This window comes from Crotalus tigris, unplaced genomic scaffold (assembly GCF_016545835.1).
Source record: "Crotalus tigris isolate CLP2741 ecotype Arizona unplaced genomic scaffold, ASM1654583v1 scf7180000019678.143050, whole genome shotgun sequence".
NCBI lineage: Eukaryota > Metazoa > Chordata > Lepidosauria > Squamata > Viperidae > Crotalus > Crotalus tigris.
Genome location: NW_024097657.1, coordinates 24,097 through 51,436, shown reverse-complemented (window position 1 = coordinate 51,436; position 27,340 = coordinate 24,097). Strand labels below are relative to the sequence as shown.

Genomic DNA, 27,340 nt, shown 5'->3' with positions numbered 1-27,340 from the left:
ACAATTCAAACAGTATCCTTTGTTCTGGTTCTCTTAAATATTTGGAATTACAGCATCCAGAAATTCCAGATAATATGACTGATGACCATGAAACTATTCCTATAGATTTTGCTTCCTTCAACTTTATTCAAGATTTTGATTCAAAGAGAAAACGTGTCCAAATCCTACTGTGTTTTCCTCAGTATTTATAAACCTAGTAGCCTTCAGATTTGTGGGAACATCCCTCAACATCACCTATGTTCCTGGGATTGCTAGGAATTATAGGTTAAGAAAATCTGGGGGAACCATATGTTTTGCATCCCTATTCTAGAAAAAAAGTCACTTGAACAATATGTTGTAATGTCAACACTTTGATAAAAATAAATCCATTATTACCACCATGACCACTCCATCTAGTTTAGAACTTAATACAGTCAAGTCAATTCTGATTGCCCATCACAGTACAAACGCCAATCTCTCTCTTTCTCCAAAGGTCAGGGCAGAGGATGTTCACTTTAGAATTAAAAATATCTGATGTCCCAGGCTTTAATCATGCACAAGTATTTTCCTTAAAGTACTTCAAGTAAATGTACAAACAAAAAGGAAAGCTAGCTATGTTTACTAAGGACACAACATTTTCCAAAAAGTCTGTGACCTAGGTAATTGCTTCATTGCCTGCGTTGGGAGACCATATGTCTCTCAATGAAACATTTGGTATTTCCTCCACAAAAACCCTTGTTGACCTCCAGAGATGAGATTCTTTTCTCATAGTTCTGAGAAAACTTTGTCTGGTAACTCCAGTCCGGAATTCTGAATTTCTTGGCACCTTACAAAATAAAATCCCAGGAGAGAGAACAACAGCATTGCTGCAAAAGCTGATCTACCCCTTCTCTGATTTGTTTATATAGCTGTCAACCAACTAATAGTGTGTTATGAAATTTGTATGTCTGAAATGAGCACTGCAATGTTTTGAAGCAGCAACTTCAGTGCATTAGGCACAACATGGTCAAAATGTTTATAGCTGGGATTATAAGGGAACATGTTTCCCAACGCTGTGGGAAGGATCCAATCTTTCATAGATTTTATAGCATAGAGCTATAGGCCCAAACACTCTAAGACACTTTTGAGTTTTGGACTTATTTGAAGGTGATGTTTGGTTTAACTGAAATAGTGCAAACTTGGCAAAAGATTTCCAGTTCTTGCCAGCTTGATAGTCAGTTGTCTTCATAACAAATATACAAAGCATCTTAACAGGGTAGCGCTTGTGTTTTACTTTCCTATCTTGGCCAGCAAAACATGTTCCCTCTTCCAGCTGTAATAACTGCTGCTACGTACCCCAAGGAATCTAAAAAAAGTTATTGAGATGTTGAAATCTGAAAAACAATTAAGGCTGAGGCATACAAGTAACCAAAGTTGGGAATTTAAGTTCAGCTGTCTTTTTCCTCTTACAGTCACATTATGCATTGCTGCTGAAGTATGCTACTTTATTTTAGCACCTACTTATGGTAAGTATCTGATGCAGTTATAGCCTAGTTTTACAATATCCATTTTGTATACTGCAAAAGCACATTAATGCATTAAGGCCCCTACAGTACACTGTTCCATGAATTAATAAAGAGCAATAGTTTTCACAAATAAGGTGCCAGATCTGGACCATAAATATAAATAAGTTTTTTTTAAAAAAAATCAAATGCTCCTTCTGTCACTTTCTTGACTTTTTGATGGTGTGTGCAGTGGATAAAACATCAGAGTTCTACTTATTACAAGAGACTGGGAAAAATGATATAACAAAGGAAAAAAGAATAGCAAATGAGCAGTCTCGTTTTTCACATTACTGATGCACTGAGAGACAGTTCCCTAGTCTCCAAATTATAATTTGGCAATCTTAGTAGAAGATGTATCTTATACTTCTTCTGTGCACTGATTTGTGCTATAACGGGAATCGGCTGGGATATCTGTTTTCCACAGGGACTATTCCCAGATCTACTCAACCACAGATTATGGGGGGGGGGGAACTCTAAAGAATCTCTTATGCTTTTTTTTTCTAATTCTAAAATACTTCAGATAAAGGACAGAAACATCTGCTCAGTAAAAGTACAAACATCAAAGAATTTAGAAAATTATGGTCCCAGTTGGTCAGGAACCAGAGCTACCCTAACTCCCACTGAGAAAGCATCTGGCAATGCAAGCAACATCCTGAGAATGAGCAATTCACATTATATGTGGCATCCAATGTTTCTAAAATAATTGTGAGTTTCCAAATATGTAAAAAAAAAATCTTATTGTTAGGATTCATTTGCTCTTTTACAATAAATGCTGGGATAAAATTGATGCAGAAATGCAGAACAAAAAGTCCATATGCTATTTTTAAGGCTACTGGCCATTTCTTGTATGTGGTTTTAGAGAAAATGGGTGTACAGAATATACAAATATACAGAATACAAAGTTCACACATAGAATAGGCCAGTAGTGGCGAACCTGTGGCACGCGTGCCAGAGGCGGCACTCAGAGCTCTCTCTGTGGGCAGACGTGCCATGCCCCGGAGATGGCGAGGCACTGGCCCCCGCCGCCCTGGCCCTGCCTACCCAGTCTGCCATGACCACCGTGGCCACACCCACCCGGCACCCGGTGATAAACAAGTGGGTTTTGGGTTGCAGTTTGGCCACTGGGCCTCTAAAAGGTTCGCCATCACTGGAATAGGCTCTCAGAGGCTCTCAGAGGCTATCAGTGTTGAAATACAAGTACCGTATTGTACTGGAACATACACATACTGGGATTATTTCCCCCCTCCCCCATCAAAAAAGCAAGGCAATGCAGGGATATTCTCCGATCATTTTTGAATAAGAAACATCTCTCAGATAATCTTCACATTTACTAAATGGTATAATTTATTTTTATTTCTTTCAAAGACCTGTATGGCTGCACATCTTAAACACAACTTTGGATGGCTCATGACAATAATATTCTCAAGCTATAAAAACCATACTATACAAATAAAACCATAATATACAACCAAAACCTCAGTCGTTACCTTGAGATGCCCCAACGGCCAATCCAAAACACTCTCCCTGTTACCCCAGCCTTTTACCTGGGTAAAAAGCTAAGTCTTGATGACCTTCTAGAACAGGGGTGTCAAACTCGCCGCGTCACATGACGTGTCGTGATGTATCGCAATTTTTTCCCCTTGCCAGAGCTGGGCTGGGCATGGCTTCCGCGTGATGCATTCAACCTGCAGGCCGGCAGTTTGACACCCCTGTTCTAGAAGGTTAAGAGGGTGAGGGCCTGCCAGATCACCAGAGGGAGGATGTTCCATAAGGTAGAAGCAGCCACACACAAAAAGGGCACACTTCTCAGGTCCCATTCAATGGGAACATTTCAGAAAAGGTACTGGAGAATGCCTACCCTATCAATCTGCTAGGATGGGCAGACTCTCTCAGAAAAATTGAATCATCATGGCAGAATAGAAAATATAATTCCAATTCATTAATTATTTATTTTATCCAGCAATCATTCTGCAGTCACTGATTACTAGAACAGTTATTTATAGAAGAAATCTTGTTAAGGAAGGACTGGCATATGAAAATTGATAGCAGAACCTTCTAATAATTTGTGTTAAAAATTGGCATTATTATATGAATTGGATCAAATAATATGGGTAAGAAGTATGGGCTCTGCTATTAATTGAATATCTGACTTAGTTAATGGGATATCTTCTTTCAGAGAGGAAGATAAGCTCTCTTTTGCAATCCATTTTAGGCTTCTGAATAAACTGCCAAACAGAATCCATGGCATTTCCCGAAAGTTTCCCCTGAACAGGGGAAATGGATAGGACTTCATCTTTTGTAGCCTATACTGTATTCCAGAAATATAGTCATGACTACTGTACTGAAAAGTATGCATTTCTTTGAATATTAGTCATTGAGAAGTAGTACTTGTCTGATAAATTTAACTCATTTTGTGACATCTTACTCTTTTTTCTCTTCTTCCCTTTCCTATGTAATTCATGCAATTGCCATCTAGTCCCTCCCTCACCATCTCGTTTCATGTTCCTTATATTTTTAGATCATTAGCTTAAGTACAGGGTTAACTGATTAATGATTTTTATAAGCTGCCTTTTTTGGCTAAAGAAATGGATAACAATTATAGAATTATGCATATACCCATTGCATTTAACCAGGATTCCTATGATTGGTGTCTTAAAGTTACTAAATTATATTCTTGCTTTGGGCATAGTACTTATTTAAACTACAAATCTCATCTAAGTAGAAACTAATATTTTTTCTATTCTAATCTGTAACAGAGCAAAAACTAGAGTAGCAGAGCCAAATGAATAATCTGAAACAAGAAAATATATATATATATATTGAGAACAAGGATATAGGTCAGTGATGGCGAACCTTTTAGAGACCAAGTGCCCAAATTGCAACCCACTTATGCAATCGTCGGGTGCCAGGTGGGTGTGGCCCATTGGGTGGGTGTGGCCCATTGGATGGGCATGGCCCATTGGGTGGGCGTGGCTGCAGTGGTAACAGCAGACTGGTTGGGACTAAAAAGTTCAATCAATCAGTTCCAACTTTGCAAGATCTTTTTTTCCCTGCGAGAAATTGAAATTGACTGATTGATTGAACCTTTTTTTTTTTTGTACACGGCAGTGGAGGCCTAAAGCGAAAAGGTTTTATAAAACCCAGCTGAAGGCCTATGACTGGGGCAATGGTGTTTGTGCCCACAGAGAGGGCTCTGAGTGCCGCCTCTGGCACCCGTGCCATAGGTTCGCCACCACTGATATAGGTTGAGGGTTTAATATAGTTATTGAAACAAACTCAGTTACTGCCTTTTAAGTATCCATACATGCATACAGTAAGTAAATAGATAAAACCAATGAAAGAATTATGACTTCCTAGCTTGGTCAAATAAATATTTTACTGCTTTTTTCTAGTGCACCTACTGCATGAAGTGAATCCCTATTCATTCTAAGCAAATTTATGATTTCTAAGAATAACATAGCTCAAACAGTAGGCAATGGTGTTACATAGATTGCATCAAATATACAAAATTATGACAAACCCTGCATACTTAAAAACAAGAGGAATGGCTCTAAATTGAAATATTTATTTAAGGAATAACCGATCTGGATCCTATTTCCTCTCCCTATACTATAAATTCAGCCTGCCAGCCCCTTGACCTGCACACTCAAGGGCTCCGCAGCCCACTGCCAGCAGTTCAGAGAAGTTGCCTCTGAGCTGGCCGGCTGGCCGACAGCTGAGGAGGCGATGCAGTGGGTCATGCCCGGGAAAAGGACAGCATGTGAGGCCAGGAGGGATGACGGGGGGGAGGGAAACCAGCCATGCTAGGATGCATCTGGCCATGTGGGACCTCCGCGAGTTAGCAGGCGGCTGCTTGAAGAGGGATGGTTGCCATCTCCGGGGCATAGCATGTGTGTCCACAGAGAGGGCTCTGAGTGCCGCCTCTGGCACGCGTGCCATAGGTTTGCCACCACTGGTCTAGGGTCTAGACATGTCAAACTTGCGATGTCATGTGACATCGCACAACATATCGGGACGGTTTTGCCATTGCCGGCAATGGGGTGGATGTGGCTTCCGGTTGACGCATGAGCCAGCAGTTTGATACCCCTGGTCTAGGCAGTAGATGGGGTTTCAATCATTGAAAACTTCAAGCACTGCAATGCAGATGCAAACCAGGAGAAAATTTCCTCCACCCTCTTTGATTGGACTCTTCTGGGTTCTGCTGTATTTGCATTTTAATTTTAAAAAAGTTGGGTGTTTAAGATATTGGGATCCATGATATCTATCAACTTCTCTGCAATGATTTTTGTAATACATTCAAAATACATTGAACAGTAGCCTAGAAATATTGTAGCCAATGGCTTGATAATCTGGTGCAGTATATGTAGGTACAGAACTGCCTAGAGCAGTGGTTCTCAACCTGTGGGTCGGGATCCCATTTGGGGTCGAACGACCATTTCACGGGAGTCGCCAAACAATGCAGTCCACCATTTCCCCCCCTTTTCCTTAGCTGTGCTACTCACTTTTATTCTATTGGCTTTTGAAAGCCAATAGAATAGACTCTCTTGAATAGAGTCTAATTCTATTGGCTTTCAAAAGCCAATAGGAATTGTCCAGGTGTCTCTGCCCTGCTGAGCCCGCCAAAAGTCCCATTCTGCAAACGGTGCTGCACCAGTTGAGTAGTCCTCGACTTACGACCGGTTGAGTAGTCCTTGACTTATGACCGGTTGGGGGTCGCGGCATTAAAAAGGTTGAGAACCACTGGCCTAGAGAAAGCCCAAGGTCTAGTCCTCCCTATAACTTTGGCCTCACTTATATGATAGAATAACCCAAGGGAGGGCCAGTTGTGGGTACAGTATTATTTAAAGGCACCAGGATAGAAACCAGGAGACTATGAATTCTAGTCCTCTTCCATTGCTAGGAATCAAGATTGACCTGAAGACATGCTTGGGAGCACAAAAATAAGAGAGCTGAGGACAATGTCAGAAACGTAATTAAGCCCATTTCTAACATCTATAAGGAAAAATGTTTTTTACAGAGCAGCATTCCATCTTATGATACACAACACTGCAGTCTGAAGTAGCAAATCCTAGATTTCACATGTATGGGAAAACTAGGTCAAGTGAATATACAGATTTAGTAAAATAAAAAATTAAAATACGATTACAGTTAAGAACACCAGTAACATCATAATTCTCCTGAATTGACACTGAATTTTATTGGAAATTAATATTTTTAGAGACTTGTTATTCCCAAACAATGCATAGATGAATGAGAAATAGCTTATTGCTATATGCCCCTTTAGATAGCGTCTCTGCCTCCTGTTATCTGATGGAAATGCAAGTATAGTAATGAGAAAATTGTTTGCTATAATATCAATAATTGAGTTCATCATGTCAAACTCCATATCTAATTCATACCCTGTCCTAACATGTGCCTTATTTAATTGTGAAATGTTGAAGTCAACACAGTGGTTTAAGTCGTCTTGAAGATTCATACCCTCTAAAGGCCCCACCTCTGATTTGGCTGTGGCACCATTTCTTCTCCTCAAAGTTTCTGCCCTTGTTCACCTGTGCTGTTGGTACTAAGAGTTGCACTCAGGAAGATGAATCCAAAGCAGTGCTGCCGATCTGACTACAACTTCTCTCTCTGACAACCAGCTAACTTCGATGGTATTGGAAGGACAGACACCCATGGAAAAAGGAACACACACACCCTTGATCTTACTTTTCTCAAAAATTACTGATCATTAAATTGGAACTGTGGCTAATATGGGGAATCTCTGATTTTTCAATGGCATTGAAGTATAATTCCCAGCAGCCAGCATATCCAATGATGAGGGATGACAAAAGTGTTACAGCTCAGTGGAGTGCAACAGGCTCTTGGGAAGAAAAAGTGCTTTATCTAACTTCAAAAGCATGTATTTACTTTTTATTTTTGTTAAAATAATAGCAAAGTGATTATTACAATTTATCTCTTATATCTTTATTTGCCACAAGCTCACATATATCAGTAGTGACAATTTTAAATATGGATTGCAGAATTCCAGTAAGATATTAAATAAATCTTATCAAAAAATATCCTGTCATTAGTTCAAGTATTTCAGTATATTAAATCTCTTCAGGGTACTCCAATGCCTTTTGAGGCAATACACAATCATTTCTCTCTCTCTTTCTCCCTGGACATATACAAAGCCTTTATACTACTTTCTTTCAGTTGATCATGTTATATAAAGTCCAGAAAAAGAGTAATATATAGTTAAATAAAAAGATTAAAGAGAAAAGACAAGGCAAAGAAATACAATTAGAATTATTTTACACCAAGAGCATTCACTTTCATCTTACTTTGTATGTAAAATGTATATGTAAAAGGAGGTCTTAATAAGCCTCCTTCTGCCTGGGCCTTTCAAATGGTTTGGATTATAACTTCCAAAGTTCCCAGCCACCATGGTCTTTAGCAATCCTGGGATTTCCAGGGGTTTCCAGATAAGTAAAAGTTGCTCTAATATTTGGCAAAGAATGTTCTAACTTCTGCAGTTAAAACTTGGTTGGATGACTTTTACATTAAAATTTAATCTTTAGATTTGAGGGAATTAGCACATGCTCATTGTTTAAATATTATTGAATTCTAACATCCTTGTAGAGTAGTAAAAGATAAATTATCAAATAATATCAGTGTGAAGTAATATTTAACTTGAGCAAATTGGGAATTAATTTTCCTATATTTTGTCTCAGATAATTCTGAAGGACGTGTTTAAACAAAGCTATTAGTTATTGCTGTTTCAATTTCAGCACAAAAGCAAATTTTTCATTTAATATGGTAATTATGCCAGGATTTAGATACTGAAAATGAATTGCTATGAAGGAATTCCTCATCTGAAGTTGCATTTTAAATGTTAAAAGATTTAATTAAAAATATAAAACCATGTTTATATAAAACATAAACCTGAATTTAAAGATATTGTAATAAAAATTTGCCTGACATTTTTGAAGTTGCAGGAAACATTTTAAAAAGACTATTCTTTGCTCCTTGCAGAACAAATACTGGCAAATTTTGAATCAATTAAAGGGACAGAAGTAAACAAAATTATAGCGAGATACACACACACACACACATACACACACACATATAGTAAAAAATAATATAGTAAATATATATATATATATATATATAGTAAAAAATAATGAAATCAAAGAAGTAGGCTGTAAACAGCAGCATGTAGTGTGGGTTGCCTTGCTGTTTACATCAATTTACCTTCTCGGGAGAGAACAATAAACTTTGATGATTTGATGACTTTGCCATCCAGGGTCCAGATGATAGTAGCAGGTGGCTCTGAGGAAACCTGACATTGCAAGACCAATTTTTCACCTTCTACTACTTTGGTATCCTGTAGCGTTTCGGTAAAGGAAGGTGCTATTCCCTCAGGCTCTATTTTGTTATCTTTTTCTTTATCTTTGGTTATCCGTCCATCTACTGCTGGTGGGCAATCACCTTTGCAATTACTGTCATTCTTATTCTCTTTCTCCCTTGAGCTGGAATTAGTAACTTGGTTTTCATTCTTGGTGATAGCATTCTGTATTTTATATCTAGAGTTGATATCCTGGGATTCTGGAACGGTGTTGGTCTCTGGTAGTTTCGAAGTAGCATTGACAGCGTTCAACTTCTTGGATGTCACAGGATTTTTAGAGGGGATGCTGATGTCTGGCACTTTATTGCTGGCACTAGATTTCTGCACTTCAGGGTTGGCATTCACATTCTGGACTTGAGTCCCAGGGCCACCATTCTCTGTTGGTGTTTTTTTCTTTGCAGCAAGCACAGATCTAAAATCTGGGGTGCTTGGCTTTGGCTTTGAACCTGCTGCCTTTTCTGGTAAGGAAGGTTTGGGGGTGCCCTTTTTTGCCAATACTCCACGAAAGTCTACCTGCTGTGGAGCATGGACCTTCCTTTCTTCTTCTGACAAGGTTTTCGGCTTGACCTGCCGTTGCAGGGTACCACGGAAGTCCATTTGTTTGGTTGGGATTTCCTTCAACTCCTCCTCAGAAAAAGTTTTGGTGTTCACTTTCTTTGCCAGAATGTCCCGGAAGTCAATCTGCTCAGCCTCCTGTTGCCTTAGCTTCTCCTCTGTGCTCTCTCGGGTTTCTACACGTCTTTTAAGCACTCCACGGACACTCTCCTGCTCTTCCTCTACTTGCTGGCCTTCCCCAGTATTCCTCCTGAAGGAGCCACTGATGTTTCTGAATGTCAGTGCATCCTCTCCACAATCAGCCTCTTGTCGTACTTTCTGCCTCCCACTATAAGCAGAGAAGGGTTTGAGAGGGAGAGGAAGGGGCGGGAAAAGAGAAATAGGGGGAGCAAAGAGCTGGTTTAACAAATTCAGGAATCACCCCCTCAGAGAAAGGACAAAATATGTTTATAGAAGGGAAGGCTGATTAGCAGAATAGTTTATTGCATCAATGATGACTTCAGGAACCATATAAGGGAGCTAAATTTTTTAAAAAAGTGTTCCACATTGTCAGCTGCATGATAAAAACAGCTTGTTGGGTCACATTTGGGGATTAGATTGAACAGCAGCCAACTCAAGTCTACAAGGAAAGAGAATTAGCCGAGCAAAAAATAAAACCCACCCACATAAGTTCCTGGGAACTGTACTTACTTTTTTTGCATTCCTTCTTTGGAAAATGAACTTTCTCTCAGCATCAAAGATACCTGACAGTTGCATTCTCCAACTGGGTTTCTGAAAAAGTACAACAAACTGAGACTCGGCAAAAAAAAAAAAAAAAAAGTTGCTCTCTGTTAGATAGTACACAGAAGAGATCAATCCTTCACTATGCTGAATCTTTTTTTTTGTTCCCCAGCCAAGCATCACAGTAGTAGTTAGCTACTTCATCATTGGCTAGAAAGAAACATTCCTCATCCCACTCATCCCACTCACCCCCAACCCAAACTTTTCTCATCAAAATAAAGCTACAGGTGGAGATCAGAAGAGAATATACCTCTAAACAAGTAACCTGAGGAAAAGTAGCAGAAAAGTAGAAAGAAAAGAAAAAAAAAAGAGCCACTTTACAACATCTACACTCTTTCCAATCCTTGTCCCAGTCTTTGTTTATAGAAGACCAAGCTTTTAACTTTCCAAGCACCAAGACATTAAAAGCAGGGTCTCCTTTCCCTGCTCCTTCTTTTCCCTCCCCCCATCAAACAGTATAATCAACCCTTGTGGATTGTTTCAGCCTGTGCATGTTTATATTTAAAAAAATAATAATAAAAGTGTCACCATATATGGTGCTGAGCCCTTATTCTTCCTTTTGCAGAGGAATGCCAGAAATGCCTGAAGAAAATGACTCCCATTAAAGTCATTAAAATACTTTCCCCTCTTCCCACCCGCCCCCAGTACCATGTTACGCTTCATAGCAGATACATCTTCAAATGGTTCATCTCCCCAAGAGATGTAAAAAAAAAGGGGGGGAGGGGGACATAACTCAGATTGTGTAAACATTGCTACCACATCCTAAGCAGCTTGCCATTTTATGAAAAAGGGCTTTGTCTGCCAACTGCTGGAGAAGAGGTAGACATTATATCAGATGAATTTTCAAGATTTTGCCATCCCAAAATTAGAACTAAAAGTGTTTTTTTTTTTTAAAAAAAAAAAAAAGAGAAATGCCTGTTATACTTTCAGGCTTGCTGTACTTCAACAATGTTCTCAAAATAAAATACAAGGCTAAAAAAATCTTAAAATAACTGAATAAACTATAGTTTGCTTGATCCATACAATTAGAGCATAATTTCTAAACTAGGAATGAGGATCATATTTCCAACTGAATGCTATCAGAATTTGCATCCTGGAAGACAGATGGGGCAAGCTTATATAAATGTGATTGTGAATAAAACCATCAAAACTAAAAAAATAACTTTTAGATTAACCTTAGCTTAATTTTAGAAGGAAACCATCAATACGAAGATCAATAGATGAGAGACAGAAAGGAAGGAAAAAAGTATATTTTGTCCATTTGGCATTTGGGACGAAATTAAACTCCATCCAACTACTTCATTGTCCAACAGAATTTAGCCTTTAGCTCAGACATGTCAAACAAAAGGCCCGGGGGCCGGATGCAGCCCGCAACATGGTTTCATGTGGCCCGCGAAGCCATCCTGGAAACAATGAGGGAATGGCCCCCTCTGCCTTGGCCCTGGCCCGAGCTGCCTGGGAGCCAATGTACAATTTTGTGGTGGCCATTTATGCTGAAACACATTCAGTCTTAGCTTCACAAGGCCGTCTGGAAACAGTGAGGAACCAGCCTCTGCTGCATCGGCCCCGTCCCCTGGGTGCATGCTGGGGAGGTGTCACCCTTTGTGAGGAATGAAGAAATGCACCATCGCCTGGAAGTGGCCAGCAAATGGTCCTCGCCTACTTCACATATCCATCTTGATGGGCTCCAGGGAGGGATTTCGGCAGGCTCTTCCAGTGGACCATGCCTTGGCGCTTGCCCTGGCCCCACCCCCTTCTGCCAGAGACCTTCAGATCTGTCCCACTCCTGCCCAGGCCCCCACAGGCACCCTTGATGCGAACGATGTAGAGCTGGCCATGCCCATCCAGTAGGCCACACCCACTCCAGCCATGCCCACCCAGTAGGCCGTGCCCACCCTGGCCACACCTACCCCCCCCCCCGAGGACAACTGCAATGCTGATGCGGCCCTCAATAAAATTGAGTTTGACACCCCTGCTTTAGCCCTAAAAAAGGATCCAATCCTAACATTACACTCTAATAAAAAGACTTTTCATTGTTTTGAATCCATAGGTTTTTATTGCAATATTGGGGGAAAAGCTGTTGTGAAGCAAGTATTGATTGGCACTAGTTACATTAATTACTTTATTCTGAGAGGATTTAGCACAGCTGACACACAGCTCTAAGTTTTATTTTAAAAAAGAATTGTTTCATGTTATGAACTTTTGAAAACATGAGATTCCAGCAATCAGTAATTATCAAGTTTAGTAATCAACAATTATCCCACAATTATCCTGTACACTGAAATTAAATTTTGAAGCAGTTGCTTTTAACTTTGATTCAAGCTTGTATTAGTGATCAGCTGCCATGAAGAGGCACAATGAGTTTAATCATGGTTTGAATAAACCACAACCAGCTTTGTACACGCCAGCATTGCAAATCGCTAATGGTGTTTTTTGATTTTGAAAGCAAAGTCAAAGAAGTAATTCTGGCTCTTGGGGTTTTTTTTTTTTTAAGTTTGGTATCAGTCTTTATTCGTTCTCTGCCCATTCAGTCCCCTACATTCTCTCATGCCCTTTTTGTTTATGGAGACTTCAAAGTGCACTTAAGAATATAAAAATACTCTCTACTGGTTGGCTATTTAGCTTAAATATGTATTAACTCAGTCCAAGTTGTGGCATGCTGTTGATGAAATCCATAGTATGGCTTATAAAAGCCAGTTTTAACTAGTTGATTTGACATGTTTGTTACAGTTTTGGCCTTTAGCACTTTAAGCGTGAAAACAAGAGAGGTTTTGCTGAGCAAGGATATATGCATGAATTATGACTCCTAGTTATTCTTTTGTTCTGAATGCTACTAAGAATATCCATTTCAGATGCAAATGAGAGCAGCCAAGGAGAGCTCTCTCTCTCTCTCTCTCTCTCTCTCTCTCTCTCTCTCTCTCTCTCTCTCTCTGTGTGTGTGTGTTGGGGGAGAAATCCCTCTTTTGTTTTTCTTTCACCAATGCTTGTTCTATCAGATTAAAAACTATTGTTTTACTCTATCAGATTAAAAAGTTTTGTGTTGGCAACCAACTAGGGGGGAGGATCCTTTAAATACTGGGGAAGAGAGAGTCAACATTCCTGACCATCTGCAAAACTTGGTAAGGCACTTCTGGGTTCCCATTTCTTGAACACCTCCCAGTTCTGAGTAAGTGAGAGTTAAGGTTATCTTGCAGATCTCCAGCCAGTCAGTGAGGGGATAGCAAACAGATTACACCTGTATGACATCTGGGTGGTCCAGGTATTTTGCAGTTCAAAGGGCTATCTCTGAATCCCATTGTTTCCCATGGTAGAAATACCCAAAACTGTTCTAGCAAAAATGTGGAATAACCAAAACATTCCAGATATTTTTTTTCTGAAAAATCATAGCAAGTTGAGGATACTTCCACCATGCAAAGTTTTGTTCAAATATGATATTTTGTGCATCACAATTGCCTCCAGTGGACAATGTTCGGAAGCATTCTTCTGAGTGAAGGATTTCTTGGTTGTGGGACCTTCACTCTAGAATCCTCTAGGCGTACTTCAAGATTTGAGTTTCATCTATCACTGAAGGTATGCATTTTAATGCAAGCCTTTGATTCTCCTGAGTGCTGACTAATTAACTGTTTTATGAGAAAAGGAAGAACAAATAAGCACATAGGATCACATGTGAATTGCAGATTGAATGTTAAAAAAATTACTAGAGGTAAGCAAATTAATAAAAGAAACTAAGAATAGGCCAGGAGAGCAACTGCTTGTAATGAAAATATTGACTGTTTCAATAGTTTAATATGAAATCCACATGGCAACTAACCTAGGCACTGATATCCTAGGATAGTGGTGGCAAACCTATAGCACGGGTGCCAGAGGCGGCACTCGGAGCCCTCTCTGTGGCCACACGCACTGTCTCCCCAACCCAGCCTCCTCCCATGGCCCCCTTCTCACTAGCAGCCCTCCTGGAGGAGAGTTGCCCCTGGGCGTGGCCCACACAAAGCAGTGCAGCCAAGGACATGGTAGCTGGGGACAAAACTCTGCCCTTGCGCCCCATCGCGTGCAGATGATGCTGTGGGGCACGGGTAGAGGGCATGGCTGCCATGGCGCTGCTGGGCTGCCTGGGTGATCTGTGGTGGGCCGTGGAGGTGATGGGTGGCCAGTGGGCAGGGCAGAGCGGGGACAGGGGTGGGGGGGGCAAGTTTTGGGCATTCAGTCTCTAAAAAATTCGCCATCACTGTCCTAGGAACCCATAGCCAAAATATATAATGAACACACTTGCTTGAAAGCAAAGACCAATAGAAATAAAATGCCTAATTATGTTTAGGTGACTGAAAGAGTTACTCCTTTTATATAAATATATACTTCACCTGAGTTGTATTTCATACTGGCCAGCATGACAAGGTTCAATATTTCTTATAATCAAGGTAAAGATGTCTTCATTTTGTAGGAATTCATAGCCCGCTTCTGTTGTTATTTCCCCTCCATCTTTGAACCAATGAACTGTGGGGAATGGATCTCCAGCAATGGCACAAGAAATAATGACATTCTGCCCCACTACTGCTCTCACTGATTGTGGTTTGCTAATAAACCATGGCTGAATACCATCCTGAGGTTCTGCAACACAAAGAAAAAATGTTAAGACAGGCAGAGAGAAAACACTGTTGGAATCACGTGTTGAATTTCATTTGAGGCTACATGACAAACCATTTTATGGATACTTGGCTTTGGATGCATATGCTTACTCACAATATTCTGGCTAGTGCGGCAGCAGCAGTAATCTTTGACAATTCCCTATATAGAAGAAATAGTCAACCTGTACCCCAGATACTTCCCTCAATAGCCATGCCTATCACAGCAGCCATTTGTGAAAGTGCAAACAAACTTATGAAGTGCTGTGTTCTGAAATATGCAGTAAGGGATCATGTCACTTCATTTTAAGTTTTCTTTCACTTTTTTTCATGAGTTAGTAGGTCAGTCTTCAGAATACCAGAAGTTTAAATTCAGCCTTTATCCTAAGTCACTTTGCACAACATGTAGAAAACTTGCATGTTACGTACATATCCCTCCATCCCTTTTCCTGGGGAAGCTAACAATACCTCAGATAATCTCCATCTGAATTACGGTGCTTGCTGTAACACAACTTTCCATAATAGTTACAGCAACAGCATGTCTAATGTGATTACAATTAGTTCAAAGAAAAGGAGAAAAATAAACGTGATCTATAAATACAGAAGGAAAGATTTTGAAAAAAAAAGACAAGTGAAAACATTGTTTTCTCTAGGGTAAAGAGATGGTAGCTTAGTCATTTCAAATGTGTTTGACTTAAAAAAAAAAGTTTCCCGGAAGATTTCCATGTTTCTTTTGTTTCCAAAAATCTGAAGTCTTTAAAACAAAAATCAACAACCCAGATGGTACTCTGTGTACTTAAAAAAAACCTGATCTGTGGGCTGGAGAGAATGTTTAAATAAATAAACTGAAGAAACACAAGTATAGTTCATGTTTGTTTTAAATATCTAGACAAATGAAGAATAGGAAAATCAAACCTTGAAATGTCTCCCAAAAAACAGTACCTGGCATCCTAAAACTCTGATGTGAAACTTACAATAATATATTATTAAACAAAATTGAGACTGCTTCACATACTCTAGAGCAGAGGTCACCTGGCGGACTGGAGGAAAAAGGAGGGGGAAGCATTTTACATGTGTGTGTGTGCGTGCAAGCGCACAGGGCCACAAGCATGCGCATACTGCAAACGGGGCATGGCTAGCACACGTGTGATACTCACTAGCCCTGCCCCATTCTTGCTTGGCACAGCACCTCATTTCTGCACCCTGTGGTGAGGCGGCGGCCATTTTTGTGCCTTGCAGTGTGGCGGCAGCCTGGTTTTGCACCTTGTAGCATGGCAGTGGCCGTTTTTGCCCCTTGCAGCATGGCAGTGACCCGTTCTGGTGCCCCGTGTCATGGTGGCATCCTGTTTTTGTGCCTTATGGCATGGCAGCAGCCCGTTTTTGTGCCCTACAGTGCACTGGTGTCCATTTTTGCACCTGGCAGCATGTCATCGTCTGTTTTTGCACCTTGCACACAGTGGTCCATTTTTGCACCCTGTGGCACAGTGACACCCATTTTTGCATCCCGCAGCACAGCAGTGACCCGTTTTTGTGGCCTGAGGTATGGCGGCGGCATCATCCCATTTTTGCGCCCCAAGGTACAGCAGTGGCTCCTTTTTTGCGCCCCACTGTGCGGCATCCTGTTTTCATGACCCATGGCTGCAGTGCTAGCGCAAGTAAGGGTGTGTGTGCATACACTGGCCAGCCTGTCCCACGGCCCGGTAGCCAGTAAGCCACGGCCCACTACTGGGCTGCGGCCCACAGGTTAGGGATCCCTGCTCTAGAGTGAAGATCAGATCAGATCTTAAGATAAGATAAGATCTTAACTGAGATTTACTCCTTGTACAGAACAATCTCAGGAGGAGACATTTATGTCTACAGTTATCTTTGTAGTGCTTACTAGCTATTTTTATAGTCTTAGTAATAAATAAATCCAAATAAATGCCTGACTTCTGTACAAGTTTTCCAAAACCCTGAAGCAGCGTTCTCCAACCTAGTGCCCTCCAGATGCATGGATTAGATTTCTATACCTGTATGAGCTGAAGGCTGGGATTTGTCTATCATATCTGAGAATAATAGGTGGGAAAAAAGTGAACAATCTTATTATCGAGCTCTGAACCTTTACACAACATATTTAATCACCATCTGTTTGCAGATTTTCTAATTGCCCAAATCTAACAGCCCTGATCAGCTCCACACCACAATACCTTTGTGCATATAAGAATGTTTATGCAAGAGTTTAATTATTAACCCCTTATTATCTACTGTGGATCTTGGGAAATGTTCCATAAACTATCTTCACTGTTTCATTATTATTTACTCCATCAATATTCTCTGAAAGCTGACTGGGCAGCCAGAAGTAAAGAAAAACTGAGAAAAGGGTTATGGAAGAAAAGGCAGGAGGGAGAGTGGGAAGAGAGCAAAGGGAGTGGCTTCATTCACTTGGCTTTGGACCTCCACTCCCATGCATGTGACCCCTGGTAGAATCTGGACCTTGATAAAATAATAAAACAGAAGGTTCCCATCCTGCCCTGATACATAATATACATGAATGCATATGCTCAAGTAAAGCATTTGAGTATACTTTTACCCTTTCCATATTCCCACAAGCATATTCATGCAGCTGGGTGTCTCATTCTGGCTCAATAACATTTGCTTTCATTATACGTTTTGCCTTACTCTCTTCACAAAAATTAATTGCCACCATTCACTATACTCAGAATAGCTGAGCTGCGCTTCCTTTAGCTTTAGTACCATAGGTTCAGCTACGGTTACCTTAAGGCTCTTTTTGAAAGTGCTACTCTATGAATAGGCCAGTGCATTATTTCAGATCTGAAGACTAAAAATGGTGCTTCAGGGTCACCTGTACAGCACCCTCTGGTAACCCTTAAAAGTGGCAGCACCAGCAACTTTTCCCAGAATGGCTACAGTGCAATTCTGGGAAAAGACATATTTGGTTTCTGGAATTGCTGACAGACGCTATGTCTGTATCCATGCATGCAACATATAGGCTCCCTCCCTCTTTGCTTGTTTAGATTACTCAAAGCCATTGTTTTATGGCCTGTGGTTAGCTAAACACATGAAATGTCCAAATTAGGTCATTAAGCACATGGCAGTATATTATTGCAATTTTGGTAATTAATACACATAAGTTCTATCTTTAAATATTCCATTCCATCAGGTGCTTGAGCAAATAAATGTAACTGCTTGTAATTATACATACCTACAAACATATATACATATACACCATTGTTTCACCCATAAATAAGAAAACAATAGATAGAAATATACTAATTGTAACTTGAACTTAAAATGTTGCATTCATACCCAAGTTTCTGAACTAACTTTTCAGTCACATTCATACACTTCTATCCTTTACAGAAACACACCACAACCTATGTATTCTCATTTAATATTTTCTTTTCTGGTTATAGAAATTAGAGTACATTCTTCCTAGTGAAGCAGAATGAACAATAAGGCCAAATATCCATTAAAATTGTATATAAAGGGAAACTATGGAGTTTCAGAGAGACAGGGAAGTTCTCGATTTTTTGAATACTTTCCTGTGTAGCTGTTAAAAATGCAGAAAACGTATGTGTGCACGTGCATGCATACCTGTTGGCATATAGACATAAACACTTTACCTTGTACAGTCAGGGTTGCTTCAGTATGAATTCCTCCCAAGTCATTCCAGGCCTCACAGGTGTATTCTCCTGTGTCCTCAGGAAATACCTCTTGGATACAGAGGCGATACACATTGCCCTTCTTCTCAAAGTGAAAATCCTCTGTTTCCTGGATTTCTTTACTATTGTGAAGCCAAATTATTTCAGGAGGTGGATTAGCTGAGCCATAAAACAAAACAGAAGTGTTTCAGATAAAACAAAAGCAGCAGGGGAAGTCTATGAACTATTCTATTAGGCCAACTGCAACTATAAGATAAGGCAGAACAAGAAAGTCACATGGACTTCCTGCTGCCATAGCAATATTAAAAAGCTCTATTCTGAGTAAAATACAGGGATATAATATAGAACATATATATGTTAGTGAATTCTTATCTGCACATACAGGCATGCACACACAGACCAATTCTTTGGCTTTAGTAACATTAATGCACCTGTGTCTGATCAACTATTATTTTATGGGCTCCTATCAAAAGCCAAACATGTGTTCAAACATACATATTATGTACCAGAGTTACTGGAACTGCCCCCCCCCCATCCTTTTTTCTATCTTCTGAAAATATATTTTGCAAAAATAGAAGTAATAGTTTCTTCAGATGTGCTCTAGGCACTTTTCTCATTGTGTTTTGCATCCCATTTAATCTCACTATTCAATAGAAAAACTGAGTTTTCACAAATCATTTCTCACTCTTCCATAAATGTAGATAAAGGGTTCTATTTTTTGTTTGTACTAGTTTTATAGCCTAACCAAACAGGGTCTGGCCAAGCTACAAAGAAATGTACAAAAACATATAATATAATTAACTTATTAAAATTAACATTAACATATTCCATAAAAAGAAGGCCACCATCTTAAAATTGCATGAAAATATCCTAGCTTTTTAGCCATACCAAACATGGATTGCTTTTAACTTCTTTTCTTCAAATTTCAAGCACTTCTTTATTCTACAGTGGCAGTAGAGCCATCTATTTACCTTAGACTCTACTTTCCCTGTCTTCTCTAATGATAAAAAGTTAAAAAAGGGATAAAGAGATAATATGAATCAAAGGCAAACAAATCTGCTTGATTACAAAGCATAACACCCCTGTTAAAATTCTGAATAGTTTATTATTTTTTTATTTAGTTCTATTTCTATACTGCCTTTCCTCCCAAGTAGCCCACTAGAAAGCAGAAATATTTACCTGAAACTTCTACTGTCATAATCACTTGGCTTCCATCCATTACCTTGAGATCACTTAGCCCTTTCAGGAGGACTGGAGGAAAGGTTTTATTGGCTGCAACAGGATGTGCATTTTCTAGTTTAATTCTGCTTCTCTTTTCTGCTTAAATAAGAGACATAGTGGTTTCCCATAAGGAAATCTTGTAAAAGGATTCAATTACCGTACTCTTATCAGAAAATAACTTAATAGGATAGAACCATTTCCAATGTACAAAGACTCAACACTACTTATCAGAAATCTACACAAGCAAGTATAGTTCTACATTTACGGATTATTATTACTAATCAAGTAGTTTAATTTAGTTAATTTTCAAGTAAAAACTTCTGAAATAGCTATAGAACACACAACACCAATTTTATTATTTACATATATTTTGTTAAAGATTAAGGTGACCAACTTTTTTACAATGAAAAGGAGGACACAAATAAATTGAAGAAAAAATATTGTAAATAAAAGAAACATTTTATTCGTTGCAACAATAATACAGACAACTTGCATGTGCAAAGTTGCCAGCCGGGTGTTTTGGCGCGCTCAGCAGCAATTCCTATTGGCTTTCGAATGCCAATAGCAGGAGTAGCACAGCTCATGCAAAAGTTGAAAAAAAAAACATCAAAAAAAGTTTGCCGGAACACCGTTCTGAGCGTTTTGTGAGGAAAAAAAAGCCCTGCAGATTAGTCTTCAAAATATCGAAAAGGAGGACATGTAGGAGGACACTTTTCAAGGGAGGACAGAACTTACAAAAGGAGGACTGTCCTCCCTAAAGGAGGACGGTTGGTCACCTTATAAAGATAGATATAAAAAATAGTAGTAAATCATATCCTAATTTTGGATTACTCTGTTGAGAAATTTTCTACAAGATCTTTGCCATTCATTTTTTTCCTAGAAAGTTTGTATAAATAATGAGAACAATTATTCTTGCCTGAAGTATGCTATTTGGCTCAAATATAACCGATGTCAAATTGTTTTTAGCAAGCAGCTATCTTAGGAAGTGTATTGAAAAAAGACGTTTAGGAGATTGAGATAGATTTTTTTGCAGCTATTAGTATAATAAGAGCAGCCCATTGGCCTAGAGGTGAAGATGCTCGCCTCCCACTCCTAAGATTGAGAGTTCAGTCCTAGGCAGCGGGCAGATGTTTCTCTATCAGGGTGAAAAGAGAAAATAACTACTGTGAACTCCATGTAGGTGTCATGAAGGGCATCTGGCCAGTAAAATGCTCAGCTCCATTCAGTCACCCTGACTCCACCCTGAATAAAGGGATTAAAAGTGTAAGAAATAATAAAGACAATGAAAATTGGAGTGGGGAGGGAATGGGATGCTGGGAACCACAGATTAAAGCGCCAAGGAGCAAATGTTTTAGAAAGCGGAGGATATAGTTTTTGTACTATATAATGTACCTTATACTATATGGAAGAAATACATTCTTAAGAGAACTCAAGAAAGATAGATATTTTATTGTTAGGAAAAACTCAATTCCATGATTGTTGCAATTGGTGATTAAATCCCATCAAGTTTGTAAAAATCATCTTTAGGCAGCCGAACTGACTTTAGATCAGGATGCAAAAGGTGTAGCCTTAGAACCAGATGCAGGTCATCAGCATCTCTTCTGGGCCTCCATAGCACTCCTATTATAGTGATAATGATTTCAGGGGCAAATAATATCTCCAACTTGCAAATAAGCCCTATGTCCACTGAAGGCCCAAGACCTGTTTTAATCTCCTCTGTTTTTAGGGTGCAACCATTGATATGATTCTTCTGTAGACTGAAATTGGGAGTTTTCGTTTTAGTGAAAGGAAATGGTTTAACAAGCTGGTTTTTCTCCTCATATTTACAAGAAGGAGTACAGCAAAAGGAATAACCTGACCTACAAATTCCAGAATAAAACTTCATGCAAATAAAAAAAATTATTTTATGGTATATTGTTCTCATTTAACACTTAATTAGCTAGCATTTAAAACAGACAAACATTTTACATGTTAGGCTGACTGGTATGTCTTCCTAGAATTTCCTGGATGCTTCAGTCAGGATGGCTTAACTGGGCTCTTGGCCCAGACTTTATGGCATGTCTAGCTAAGAATTTTTACTTGCACACTACAAGAAGCCACTTAAACAATTCATGCTCCTTTGTCATGATGAAGGTACAATTCTCTTTTTATATAACTATAATTTAATTCCAGTAATTCTTTCTCTTAGCCCTCCTATTGTTTAATGGATTTTTTTGCCCTGTACTACTTAGCTTTGAAGCTAGTTATTACTGTGTCAATGCTGTTAATATAGGATATTATTGCTTTGACAAAATATACAGAACTGTCTGGTATTTTTAGAGTTAATTCAGATGATAGAGAACGGGAGGAGACTTAAGGAAAGCCTGGGAAAAGGAACAGAAGTGAATCTTTGCCCTCCGGGCTAATTGGAAGATGTGATTTATGACTGCAAAATAAGGGAGGGGTTTAACAAGAAAAGTTAGATGCAAGCAAGGGGAATTCAGATTCTGGCACAAACCATACATGAAGTGCCATCAGTCTGTTACACTGATAATAAAGGCTTTTAGGGCAAACCTTACCTGGAAGTTCTTTGAAGTGTTTCATTAGTCAGAACCATGACATCATGCCATACTGATTGTTGACATAATTGCCATCTTTACCTTAGAACAGTGGTTCTCAACCTATGGGTCGGGACCCCATTTGGGGTCGAACGACCATTTCACGGGGGTCGCCAAACAACGCAGTCCGCCATTTTCCCCCCTTTTCCTTAGCTGTGCTACTCCCTTTTATTCTGTTGGCTTTTGAAAGCCAATAAAATAGACTCTCTTGAATAGAGTCTAATTCTATTGGCTTTCAAAAGCCAATAGGAATTGTCCAGGCTGTCTCTGCCCTGCTGAGCCCGCCAAAAGTCCCATTCTGAAAACGGTGCTGCACCAGTTGAGTAGTCCTCGACTTACGACCGGTTGAGTAGTCCTCAACTTACGACCAGTTGGGGGTCGCGGCATTAAAAAGGTTGAGAACCACTGCCTTAGAAACTATGACTCTCAATATCCACAAACTATTAATAGAACTAACTGGGTTATAATCTTTATGTGATGTTCGGGAAGAAAAATTATGAGTACTTTACATTTATTTCACGAGCACATAAAAACACTTAAGAAATGAAGCTTGCCATACATTTTTTAAAAAGCTTTAGATATTCTATGGACATATAAATGCACTGTAAGTGGCAATATAATTATTTTTTAATAAAAATAAATCCAATGGCCCATTAATAAATATTTTTTAAAAATATCAAAGATTTTAACTTCTACTGCTGTGGTTTATAACAGATATGACTTCTTTCATATTTATATTGAGGCAGGTTTTAATTAATAATTTCTATTATTACTTAACCCATCTAAATATATTAACTAAATGTTTTCTTCTTGTTCTTTGTAGGAAAATCTTCTCATCAAATAATTGATCAATTTTGTCATTAAATCTCCTCTTTTGGTCAGTAGTTATTCTATATATTCTTACCACATTGAAATGAGCAGGGCAATTATAAATGTGGCATGACAATAACACAAACTTTATTCCAAAACCCATTGTTCAAGAATCAGTTGAGTAATAACTCATCACTGGTCACTAAGAACTGATACTAAAATCTACATATTTTGCTTTTGAACAAGAGAACAGGAAAGATTAAAGAGAACTTTAACAAGAAAGCAGGAACAATTACTTCCAATTCTTTTTTTTAAATTGTATCTGTCATCTTACAATATCCCTTGGCCCATTTATATCTGTTTCTTCCTTTCAGTTTTAATACTTTGCACTCCAACCTTAGGACGCTATAATGACACAGGATGCAGATTCCAATGAGAAAACAAGAAGCAGCTTCTCCAATTACTTATCTAAAAATGGCCATGCTTAGTTTGAATGGTCAGAAATGGAAATGGAAACGTCTAAATCATAAAAAGCATTTTTATTACATATAAAGTTCATAAACAACTTTCCCACAGCACTCCTTCTTACTTAATGCTGCAGCTTATTCATGAATGAAAAGGGCCATCTTTTATTAGCATCCCAACTGTGAGTGGCATACAATGCTCCTTGAGTCAGCTCCCCAGAGATTTAGGTTCAAGTGCTTCTTCCAGAGAATACTTTTTTCAGAATGTAGAAAGTGCCCTCTGCTCTACTTTATTTTCTTCTGCCCATATGACAGTTTCCCATGATCACAGCCAAAACTATCAGGGAATTGAAAGGATATTAATTCACGTGCCAATTTCAAGATTCTACATTCCCCTTTCTGGGGATTGATGTACTAAAATGGGAATGCACTAAAGTACCTTCCTAATGTTTCTTCACTTGCTTAACAATATACTTCAAGAACTCATATTAGTATCGGACTGGCTGGCAGTCTGATTCATCCAGCAATGCAAACGGGAAGGCAGTAATCATTGCTGCTAGCATTTCTTAGCCAATCCATGGACTTCTACTGCTCTTAATATTGCACAAACATTGCATCTCATCGAAGAGTTAAGATTTCAAAGACCCATGGTTTGATTCACATTTTCTTTTATTCCCTTTCAACTTTCAGCAATCTTACATGGGTAATTCATAAAAGTAATCTCTCATTTATTTCTCATATGGCCAGGTTATGTTAAGTGCCTCCAAATGTAATCAAAATATGGGGGAAGAGGGGCAAAGGAGAGGAGAAACTGCTATATATAATATGTAGATAGATCTCTTTCCCCACACTATTTATGGATAAACATATAACATAGTGTAAATGTGGAATGATTTCTCAGAATAGACTGAGAAAATGTCTTTTTTTTTTTTAGATTTGAGGAATTCCCTGTTGTGCCCAAGAGTGGCCAAATTTCTATTCTTAGTCTTCGAAAATCTCCTATAAATATTGCTGTCACAAGTCCTTCTGTTCTCAAAACTTTAGCAGGTCCTGAAAGCCTGAGAAATTGGGCCACATTTTTGGACATTTTTGTGAAAACCTTTGCAGATATTAAAAATACAAAAGGGGGAATGTGCATTCATTTCTTAATACTTATTCACAACTTTCAATATATTTTTCTTCTTGTCTTGGTTCTGGTGTTGACTGTACTGAGCTGACTGTGTTGCCTATTTCCTGTCCATCAAATGATTGATTATCATTTCAATAGCTTTTCTCCCTTTATAACAGAAAACTTGCAAATTTAAAACTAATCAAACAGTGGCTTTATTTTCTCATCACTAAATTCTAATCAAAATAAACTAAATCCAAATTTAGTACAGCGGGGACATAATCCCTAATGTTTAGTTTCAGGAAAAGAGATTTAAATCGGCCAAAGGAGTCTGTTTGCCAGAGCTTTACAATAAGGCAGCCAAATAACGCCTAGCCTGAATCCTTCGCAGACATACATGCTCAGCAATACTGACCATTTATGGTGATTAAAATATTGTGTTGGCTCCCAGTCTCATAAATCAACTGAGCTGCAGAAAAACACTTAACTCTCAAAGTGCTAGTTTGCTAAGCATACAGAGAAGGAGCTATACAAATATCCACGAAGCCAAATCACTCAACCAGCATGTTTCAAATAAAATGTTCAACAATACAGAGTTCACCTCCCTCCTGGTCTACATCTGGACCCCACCTGCTTGTGCTTTAACACTGCTAATTCAAGGGGGAGAAACAGGTTGCTTAACAGGAACCCAAAACGCAAAGTCATTTGGTTTCTGTTTCTTGCTACAAAAAGTGTTTTTAAAATTGCAATCCCACAAACACAGCTTAACATTAAAAAGGTGTTACAATATTACAATCAACATAACATTCGTGAATTTGGTTTTTGTTTTTTGTTTTTTTTAATTTCCTTTTTCTTCATAGCTCAGCCTGGATTTTCCCATCAGGGAAAGCATCTACTTTTGCTATGTCTGGAATTGGACAAAAAGATGAGACTGAGAGAAAGCAAACCTTCTCAGCAATTTTGTATATACACACAATGACCCCTAAACACAACCCAGTCACAGCCTAATGGCTGTGAGATAACTTTTTCAGTCTAGCAATAAATAGATACATTGCTTATCTAAATAATTGGGCAATCCACTCCTCACCCCATTGGCTTAAATGAAGAGAAATGCAATTAATCCCAGATATGGTCATGTCAGTTGCAACAACTCTATTAGACATAAATAAAGCAGCTTTTCTTTTGGCTGAACTACTTTCAAGACTTTGTGATAATATTTAATGATACAAAACATGCTATCCAGCAACAATTCCATCTCTTTAAATGCAAACCAATATTCTGCAGTTTTTTTTTTCCTTAACTGTAATCTAAGTTATTCCAAGGTTGATAAGAATTGTTTCCTGCAGTAAGAACAGCTTCTTTGAAAGGTCTTCATAGTCAAAATCATAATCAAATCTTAATTTGGGTAACAGAGACTAGGTCAGGGAGGTAGGTTGGCCTCCCCAGTAGGACACTATATAGAACAATAAACCAGACATGGTACATGAAAAGGACAGCGCTGACACTGGAAACCCTCAAAATTAGTGCTGATGGACTTCAACATTAACTTTGATGTGGTTTGACTGGGGCAACTCAGGAGTACTGAACATCTATGGTGATCTAGATTTGTCACAGGGCCAATATATGATGCAGTACACATGGTCAATGTGGCGTCTATTCTGATGTACAGGGATGTTCTGACTGTCAAGGAGTGTTACTATCTTGGACTTCTGGTGGGGAAAATGGCAGTTTAGAATTCAGAGGTAGTCAACCTTGGCTCTTTTATGACTCGTGGACTTCAATTCCCAGCTGGCTCAGGAATTCTGGGAGTTGAAGTCCACGAGTCATAAAAGAGCCAAGGTTGACTACCCCTGGTTTAGATGCTCTTGAAGATGATATCACAGCTTATTTTGCTCCCTGTATAGCAGGAGGCCTTTCTTCCTCCAGATCAAAGGAGGACACTAGACATTTATCAACATGGCCCAAGCATTGTTGCTTCTCATGAGTAAGTTGAGCGATGGGAGGGGAGAAGGATTTTCATCAAGTTTACAGCTGTGATGTAGCCAAATCTATAGAACTAAAACTGACCTTCCTTGTTTCTAAACCAATTTTTGGATTTATTCATTTTTGCAGCTAAAGAGAGACTCTTTGGGACAAATAAACTTCTCTTTGGAGTTTTTCTTCATTGGCTACATTTCAATTAAAAAGTTGGAAAATTTTACTGGTATTTTTTTGACTCTCAAAATTTGGAAATAAAAGAGACTAAAAGTATTTAAACAGAATTAATTTTTATTTTTGAAGGACTGAAAATTGAAATTTTACTTCTTAATGAATCTGCAACAGGCTTTGGGTTTTTTTTTAAAAAATCTGCTGTGCCACCAATTGGTTGAACTTATAAATGAAGGGCTTCCTTCTTTGAATTAAAGGCTGCTATTTTGAAGGCAATTCCCATGAGGATTTTCCATGAGAGGAAAAATTATTTTTTCCTATCAGATATTTTTGAAGCAGAAAAGGATTCCGTTTTGCTGGGATAAACTTCAGGGAATAATTTTTATTTTTCAACAATAGTGAAAAATCTCCTCACCCAAATCTTTTCACTATTTGAGAAAACTAAAATAAGACAAATTTGTTTCCA

General features: G+C 38.8%; 1 protein-coding gene across 2 annotated transcripts in view; it reads right to left on the bottom strand.

Annotated features, from left to right (window-relative positions):
* Positions 1 to 19,877, bottom strand: part of LOC120317501 (myosin light chain kinase, smooth muscle-like) — an 83,863-nt gene extending 63,986 nt beyond the window's left edge. The window contains exons 1-5 of one of the 2 annotated variants that reach the window (XM_039364151.1): positions 19,706 to 19,877; positions 18,488 to 18,685; positions 14,604 to 14,850; positions 10,156 to 10,236; positions 8,757 to 9,793 (exon numbers count right to left, since the gene is read on the bottom strand). In XM_039364151.1, the coding sequence (XP_039220085.1) occupies positions 8,757 to 9,793; positions 10,156 to 10,236; positions 14,604 to 14,850; positions 18,488 to 18,685; positions 19,706 to 19,745 (1,603 nt within the window). In that variant the 5' untranslated portion in view covers positions 19,746 to 19,877. Of the gene's footprint in view, positions 1 to 8,756; positions 9,794 to 10,155; positions 10,237 to 10,495; positions 10,823 to 14,603; positions 14,851 to 18,487; positions 18,686 to 19,705 lie in introns of those variants that run through there. The other variant, XM_039364152.1, reaches the window with a different exon arrangement.
* Positions 19,878 to 27,340: the final 7,463 nt, after the last annotated feature.